Raw genomic sequence first — 9,101 nt, 5'->3', positions numbered from 1 at the left:
AAATGATTATTTAAGTACGGTATCAGTTTTTTAATGAATACTAATAGTTACGTCGTAATCTTGAATGAAAAAGGTAGCAGATTGCAAAAAACGCTCGCTTGTAGGAATAAGGAGTCTTAAGATATGTATAGGTACTATAGAAACTTATCTATCTTGTATGTACAAATAATTTTATACTACCAGAATATTCTGGCATTAAAACCCCATGAGTATTAATTGCGATTATTCTCTTTTTTAGGGTTCCGTAGCCAAATGGCAAAAAACGGAACCCTTATGGATTCGTCATGTCTGTCTGTCTGTCTGTCCGTCCGTCCGTCCGTATGTCACAGCCACTTTTTTAAATTGTAAAATACTGGAATGACAATCTCACTTACTATTTATCAATCGCCGTTATTATAACATTAAACCAGTCATTAAACAAATTATTTAGACATTTAGACAGTTTTTTTTATACTTAAAGAGTAGTAGACGTATAATAATTATTAATTATACATTCCGTGAAGTGTACATGTGAAGTAAATAATGTATTGTGAATTGTTTTCATATTGTAAACTAATATGGGGTGTTGCGAAGCATTATGTAAATAGTGAAAGTCGTATGACTTATGTAAATATAAACAAAGCGCAAATATATACAAATTAAGGTATACAAATATGACTGCATTATTATAATTCCATACTGTTTGTATGCTAAGTGAGTGTGAGTGATGTTGAGATTTCAAATTCTTGTTATTCTAATTTGATGTACTTCATTGAAAACGAGCAGATAAGATGGTAAAGCTTTTCATCTAGGTGTTGTCATTTTAGAATATTTTGTTTGTCGAGTATAGGTATCGCCAGGAGAGTTGAGGTAAATGATTAAAGATTAGTTGATTAAATGATTACACACACAGCTACACAGAGTACTAATCGCAAAAACAGTAAGCTATAAAAATCCTAGAAGAAGCTTTTTGGTTCAACTTGACGTTGGCATTTCAACTTGCTATCGGTACTAAAAAAAGCGGCCAAGTGCGAGTCGGACTCGCCCATGAAGGGTTCCGTATTTAGGGGATTTATGACGTATTAAAAAAAACTACTTACTAGATCTCGTTCAAACCAATTTTCGGTTGAAATTTGCATGGTAATGTAAATCATATTTTTTTTTAGGTTTATCATTCTCTTATTTTAGAAGTTACAGGGGGGGGGGGGGCACATTTTACCACTTTGGAAGTGTCTCTCGCGCAAACTATTCAGTTTAAAAAATATATATATTAGAAACCTCAATATCATTTTTGAAGACCTATCCATAGATAACCCACACGTATGGGTTTGATGAAAAAAAAATTTTGAGTTTCAGTTCTAAGTATGGAGACCCCCAAAATTTATTGTTTTTGTTTTCTATTTTTGTATGAAAATCTTAATGTGGTTCACAGAATACATCTACATACTTACCAAGTTTCAACAGTATAGTTCTTATAGTTTCGGAAAAAAGTGGCTGTGACAGACAGACATGACGAATCCATAAGGGTTCCGTTTTTTGCCATTTGGCTACGGAACCCTAAAAAGAACATTTCAAAATCTCACAGTCAATAATTAATAACCTTGTTGTTGTTGTGTGCATGACAAACTCTCCTAGCGATGTCTATACTTGTTATGTCTACAATGAAAAGCGAAACCATTATAAAGCATTATAATTATCCATACAAACATGTTTGTTACAGTTTTGAGTAGACATACCTTTATAGGTTGTTCCAAAGTTTATGAGATTATCCATTCATTTCTCTGGTCTTATTTTTTTTTACCAGCAATATTTTTGATTGATTACTGAAGAATGTGGAAACTTTGCTATAACATTGTCAAATTATCATAATACATCTAATACATGATTATATTCAAAGTAATATGAAGACCTTTCATATGTAATCTAATTCTTACACTGAATTATCATAATTTTACTTTATACTGGAAGCTATTTATGGCATCTAAAGTGATAAAGGAAAAACTACAATTTCTTATTGACATTGGCCATAATTTCATAGCAAGACAGCTTAATTAGCAAGGATTTTGTAATATTGTATTTGTTTTATATTGTACCTGAGTATGTCTTTGATTGTATTAAACATCTATATTTTTTCATAGTGATTAAATTGGTGCTGTTATGATTAAACTGTAAATAATTTGTGAATAATACAAGAAAAAATGGAAAATACATTTATTAACTATAATCAATGCACTTTTCTTTCCATATTTTTTTGAATTTTTTCTCTATTTTTCTTTTGTAGGACAAGGAATTTGCTAATGTGTCTAATGAGTTCTTTAGAGCTGTCCACTGCATGAAACTCAGATGGTTTGTTAAGGATGACCCATTTTGCTCATTTCTAAAGCCTTCTTCCATCAACATAAACTTTTTTAAAGATTCTGTATCAGTCACATTTGCTGGAGAATGAATGTATGTATTATTGCTCTTTAATTCAACTGGTTTTGATTGAGTGTGTAGTGGCGCTTTAAAACTTTCCCTGGATATTGTCTCTCCTTTATCAGTATTTAATATTTCAGTTGATTTCAATTTGGAGCGCAAAGGGGCATTAAAACTTTCTCTAGAAATGCTTTCTCCTTTATCTTTATTTAGCAATGGATTTACTTGTATCTCAGACGGACTTTCTTTTGAAAGCCTGTTTACCTCAAGATGACATGATGGCTCCTCAGAGTCATCTTCTTCATTTAGCCGATTTACATAATCCATGAAGCTGTCAGTATTATCATCATCATCGTCAACTATTAAGCTCTGGTGCAATGTCAAGCATTTGTCCGGAGCCCATTGAAACCTTCCAAAAGAGTCAATGTTTTTAAGGTCCAGCCACACCTCTAAGTCGGCTGGCAAGCTATAGTTGTCTGGTAGGAAGTCTACTCCCTTTAGTTGTAGTTTGTCGAGCCAGGGCCGCAGGCGCGCGTACCAGACGCAGGCACTGCGCAGTAGCACCGTGCACAGCGACCACACTCGGCTCAGCAGCGCATATGGCATCAGAGACATCCAGTGACCCTCCCCGCACTTTATACGGTCCAAATAAAATACCGACGCTTGCTTCGAACATACGCAAACCCTCACCATTATCTTAGCAAACGTAATCAATCTGATCATTATATATTGGAGCATCTGTCTTGTTGGTAAATAATCCTCGTCATCCGCCGGCAATGTGTCGCTGAAGTTTTCTATGTCCTTCAATACATTCAGCCCCAAATAACGCCGCAAGGCTACGTTAACCTTCTTAAAATGCCTGTAGCCGATATCGTTGCGAAACTTCTTGTCGTATTTATAAGCAAATCTAGAGAGTATTGCGCTCTCTTTGTGCAAAGGAGATTGATTAGACAGTACTTTGATCATATTCGTACAAGTGGCTTTTAGATCCTGAATGCCTGTAATTAAAAGGAATTAAAAATGAACAGTTCAAAAGTTATTCGGCAAGCAGGCGTGTTTTAAAGTCAACGATGAACTTACCAACTTTACGATGACATAGAAATGTATGAACAGGTGGTGGTAGCAGTGAGGCATCGTTCCAGGGTTCTAACATCGTGCTTTAAATATAATTCAATACCTGTTTCTGATAAAATTCTACAAGGTCTTTTTTAGGTTATGTTTAACACCTGTCACTGTCAATGTGACGTTGTATGCTATTCTGCAATCATAAAAAAACGCCGAAGTTACACATGCAACCACACCACAGTCGATAAGGTCAAACAGCTGATTGAGTTGAGATACCGGCTAGGTGGCAACGTCAATCGACAGCGGCAAGTTAAATTAGAATTAAGGTTTAATTGCAATCAGTAAGCTTTATTTTGGACTAATTAAAAGTTCTAGAAGAAATTGTACTAATCCCATGTTAACATAACATAACTCTGTTTGAATGAACATACAGTCCACTGTTTAAAAATATTTGAAGGTTAATTTTTACAATTGTTTACAGATTTCGTGATAAGCAAATCATTAAACAAAACAATATGCCCAAAAACAAGAAGAAAGCTGAAAGTTCTAGCGACAGCGACGAGGGACCTGTTGATGTAAGTAAATCATAAATAAATCGTAGAAAACACATGTTTCACATTTTTGTACTATTCTATTCTGCTATTTTCATTGATACTTAGCTCTTAACTGATACTTTCCAATTACTTTATCGTGTACAGTCTCATCAAAACTACCTATTAGCTTAGCACCCCAGCATACATATTTTCTGCTATAAGTGAATAGTTTTGCTGAGCATACTTTAATATTTAAATACCAGTCAATAATTAAAAATCTTATCAGTGATGTATACAAGCATGCTCAACAGTTATCTATAAAGATAAGTGTAAATAAAACGGAGACAAAGTAATAATTGATATGGAATAATTTCTTTTCTTCTATATGAGAACTAGAGTCAATTTATTTTAAGATACCTAATCTTAATCTTGCACCGATTTTTTACGTTACGAAAGTTTAATTACTAATTTTGAAATTACTTTAGGCGCTGTAATCCAGTAATAAAACCTTTTTTTTGCGTTCCTCTAAAGGGTGTAGCAGGATAAGCCTTCAAAAATTGCCCCCAAAGCTTTGAGTTCAAAACTACTACCAGTTGATGCCCCGTCAAATGAAAATAATCCACACCAATTTTTAACCCTCTACTGCCGCCTGGAACCCCGTGACATTCATTTAACCCTAAAAAGTTTTTATTTTTTTTCTCAAAAAGTATAAAACGGACAATTATGAAATTTTTCATAAATGTTGATGTCATCTATACAAACTATCAAAAAAAAAAACTAACTCTCTACTTACTTATTTTCCTAGAAAAAAACCTAAATAAAAAAATAAAACACCCTGTATATCAGTTCAAGCTCGTCGTACTATCACCATTTTTGTACTAATTATTAACCAACTACCTATCTACATAATATATAAGTTTCATGTAAATAACAAAGGTGGAACAGTGTGAAAATATAAGTATTGTTCAGTACGTACCATGTATGTAACACGCTTACCAAACGTTGACGACACTAGTAAAAGATATCGGCCCGCCAACCGGGAAGCCATCCGTAATCATTTTTTTTTGTTAATTACGAAAAAAATATTTGAAAATCGAACACGGCCAGCATCACGGCCGAGGGCCATTTTTTTTAATTTATTTCGCTTGCAGGACTCAAGAACTTACATAAAATGCTAAGTAACTCAATTACGTAGTACCTTTTTACAAAACAATAAAGTAAAATAAACAGAAACACTTGTTCGAATAAGTATTAATGAGTTTCATTTGCCCTCCATTTCAAATTAACAAAAAAAAAAATGATTACGGATGGCTTCCCGGTTGGCGGGCCGATATCTTTTACTAGTGTCGTCAACGTTTGGTAAGCGTGTTACATACATGGTACGTACTGAACAATACTTATATTTTCACACTGTTCCACCTTTGTTATTTACATGAAACTTATATATTATGTAGATAGGTAGTTGGTTAATAATTAGTACAAAAATGGTGATAGTACGACGAGCTTGAACTGATATACAGGGTGTTTTATTTTTTTATTTAGGTTTTTTTCTAGGAAAATAAGTAAGTAGAGAGTTAGTTTTTTTTTTGATAGTTTGTATAGATGACATCAACATTTATGAAAAATTTCATAATTGTCCGTTTTATACTTTTTGAGAAAAAAAATAAAAACTTTTTAGGGTTAAATGAATGTCACGGGGTTCCAGGCGGCAGTAGAGGGTTAAAAATTGGTGTGGATTATTTTCATTTGACGGGGCATCAACTGGTAGTAGTTTTGAACTCAAAGCTTTGGGGGCAATTTTTGAAGGCTTATCCTGCTACACCCTTTGTCCATAAATAGGTATTTATATTCATAGAAATTTGACATTTATGATGACATTGCCACACTTGGTCATTGCAAATGCCATGCAAAGTTAGTTTGATCCATCTCTATTATCCTCGTGCCGCCCACAATACAAAATTATAGCCAAGGAAGTTAGAATCTTGATGTATTTTCAATTAGGTTGAATTTCATTTGTTCGAAAATTTTACGAGACAATTGAAATGCTACCTACTTTGTTTTTAGTTAAGGTTGGCATTCCATCGAAACTGAGTGTAGGTACATCCTAATGTACATTGGGCAGCACGAGGATAAAGTTTTCAAAGCTAAAGCCCCGTCACCATATCGCGCGGCAAACCATCGAACATTGGCTCGCGCGGCAGCCGCGCGCAATGGATACCGGGCGCACCGAGTAGGCTCGCGCGGCACCCCGGTATCCGTTGCGCGCGGCTGCCGCGCGAGCCAATGTTCGATGGTTTGCCGCGCGATATGCAGACGGGGCTTAAGATGCCAGTTCAATGTCATGCCACTCCACACTCCATAGGAAGTAAAGCAAAACTTAACTTGCACTTGCATAATATTTTCAGAGAAATGTACCTCCAGAAAAGAAAGCCAAAATGGGCTCGAGGACTACCGATAAAGAGCCAACATGGGTACTAGAGGGTAAGAAGCTTGTCAAAGTGAGGGAGTTCAAGGGGAAGAGTTATGTGGATATTCGCGAGTTTTACGAGAAGAACGGGGACTTGTTACCAGGGAAGAAAGGCATCAGCCTGACCCCGGAGCAGTGGCGGAAACTGCTGGCGTTGGCGGAGGAAGTGAACGAGGAACTCAGTAACTGTTAGTTTGGAACAAATATACTGTATGATTGTGTTACTATCTGTAAGATTAAAGTTTTGTTGAGCAAATTATATTTGATGTTTTGATTAATATGGAAAAGTGTAAGGAATAGGGGAAGTCCTATTTTTGCATATATTTGCGTTGAAAGTATAATAAAAGACAAATCAGACTAAAACATTTTTTATTTAAAAGATATATTTTTATCTTTACAGTGACCGCCAGGAACTAAAACATAATTGTATAACAGTAGAAATAAATTAAACAGGTACAATATTGAGCTGTCTTTGTTATGTTAAAATTACGGAAGAAAAATTCATTGAGTATAATCATTTTGGTATTAACTAATAGAGATTTGTTGTTCACAATTTTGAAATAATGTCAAAAGAATGATAGCACTTTGTGTTTAGAGCAAAACCTTTAACTCTAATTAATGTAATTCAATAGTACAGTCAGCGTCAAATAGTGCAAAATGACCAAGTATATTGGTTTCAAGGCTCAGAATCGTTCTTTTTTTTTCAAAGCACCAATAACTATCTATTTGATGCTGATTGTACCAGGGCGCCTAGCCAAGGCCGTATATCGATCGACAAACGCCAAACGAAAAGAAAAAATGTATCAAGATGACCAATGCTACGAAAAATCACGTGACTGTTTCCAGTGATTATGTTTCGAATAGCGTTTTCTGTTAGTGATTGTCAATTTGGCTAGGCGCCCAGTACCAGAATTTGTTTAGAAAAATTAAATTTTAATTTTAATAATTTCCGGTTACAACTATGTACAGTAAAGTGTAAAAATATGGGTGCATACAACTTACTCAAAAATATGTCCCATTAAGAGCGTTGGGATATATTTTTTGAGTAAATGATTGCACCCATATTTCTACACTTGACTGCACATTTTGTATTAAGCATTGTTTTTTGCAATTTAACTATCTGTTTGCTATTATTCTTTTGACAGAACCAGACTAAAATGTACATTCATCATAACATTACATATCTATGCATATAAACTGGTGATGTCTCACTGTATTGTTATGTACATAAAATAATTGGATTAAAATTGCATCAGATTCCAATGACATTTCATACCTTTACCCTAGAACAACAAGAATTCCACCTATTTACACAAATTACTAGATCCCAAATATATATCCTTAGTACCTATTACCTATAAAAATGCATATCCATACAGTCCATGTTTGTTTATATGACTATACTGGGATGAAGGTGTCCACAGCCTACATTAACCGCTTTCTATCTCTTGTTCGCCCTTGCCATGGTACAAAAAAGAAATTCCCATCTTTGACAGTCTGGGATAATTGCCACGGGTCAGACATAAAAATGACAATGCCAATGAGGTGAGGTTTTATTATAACCACGTACAAGTCTTTGTTCTCTGTCCCTGGGCAATGTCCCTTTCCGAAACAACTTTCATTCAATTCATCATTCAGTGGTTCTTTTCAACACAGCGAAAAAAAATGTGTTTAATTTAAACTTGGTCATGTTAATGAGGTTTCAAGGTAACTAGTAACAATGGTATAAATCTTTGTCTGTCCCTGGCCAATTCTCCTGATGTTACCCTTTCCAAACAGCTACGTATTTCTAGAGATTCACTAGGATTCTTTTCTAAACTTATTTTCTGTCTCAATAAATGCTTCAAAAATCGTACAAATTGTACGCACACGCACGATGCATACCATCGACTTTCTATAATATCAGTTCCTAATTTCGATTTTAATTGTGATGAATTGAAAAGAAAAAAAAAACATTACCGTAAACCACCCAAGAATTGTACCAATGTTATTAGTTATGTCTGAGTTTTTTTTTGTAGGTAGGCACAACTATGGCATCCAAACAATAGTCACACACAAATGAATAGACAGGTCCGCACAGAACGGGCCGCCTCGCGAGGAACTTGCCGCGAGGAACTTGCCGCGCGGACAGCTCGGTCGGTCAGGTTTGCCTCGGGCGAGGCGTCTCCACCGATCAAGCTGCTTCGCGCGGCAATTTCCCCGCGAGGCAGATCGTTCTGTGAGGATCCGCTTAATAAAGATATTATTAGTGTTAATTTTGGAATTTTTGAACAACAATTGCGAGCTTTTTGTCCATAGTTGGGTGGTTTTAAGGTACCTATTCAATTCCTAGCTATCTAAAAGTGTTTTATTTGGCTTTAGACTTAATAATATTTCAATTGGTCAGATACACTGCATACTAAGATTTGTATAAGTATCGAAATCATTACAACAAGAATGATCGAAAAATATTTGAGTATATTGAATGGTTTGATAAAGATTAAAGATACTGATTTAAACTTTCACAATTATTACTCATTATTATTCATCTTTATTATTAAACTTAGTTTTACGCGATTAAGTTGTGAATAATAAAGACGAAAAAAGTTCACGAGAAAATGTTATACTACTATTAATGTAAAACTGCCATTTTTAATATGTGG

General features: G+C 34.8%; 2 protein-coding genes across 2 annotated transcripts; one reads left to right on the top strand and one right to left on the bottom strand.

Moving 5' to 3' along the window:
* Positions 1–2,176: 2,176 nt before the first annotated feature.
* LOC134652295 (uncharacterized) lies at positions 2,177–3,589 on the bottom strand. The gene is made up of 2 exons (XM_063507471.1): positions 3,475–3,589; positions 2,177–3,392 (listed from the first exon to the last, which is right to left on the bottom strand). Exons 1-2 carry the CDS (start codon positions 3,545–3,547, stop codon positions 2,194–2,196), a joined length of 1,272 nt encoding a protein of 423 aa, XP_063363541.1. The 5' UTR covers positions 3,548–3,589; the 3' UTR covers positions 2,177–2,193.
* A 292-nt stretch (positions 3,590–3,881) lies between these two features.
* LOC134654426 (RNA polymerase II transcriptional coactivator) lies at positions 3,882–6,720 on the top strand. The gene is made up of 2 exons (XM_063509869.1): positions 3,882–4,034; positions 6,398–6,720. Exons 1-2 carry the CDS (start codon positions 3,975–3,977, stop codon positions 6,650–6,652), a joined length of 315 nt encoding a protein of 104 aa, XP_063365939.1. The 5' UTR covers positions 3,882–3,974; the 3' UTR covers positions 6,653–6,720.
* The last annotated feature ends 2,381 nt before the right edge of the window (positions 6,721–9,101 follow it).

The sequence above is a fragment of the Cydia amplana genome, chromosome 1, assembly GCF_948474715.1.
Source record: "Cydia amplana chromosome 1, ilCydAmpl1.1, whole genome shotgun sequence".
NCBI classification, from domain to species: domain Eukaryota; kingdom Metazoa; phylum Arthropoda; class Insecta; order Lepidoptera; family Tortricidae; genus Cydia; species Cydia amplana.
The sequence above is the reverse complement of the archived record's forward strand: the minus strand, read 5'-3'. Positions and strand labels throughout refer to the sequence as shown.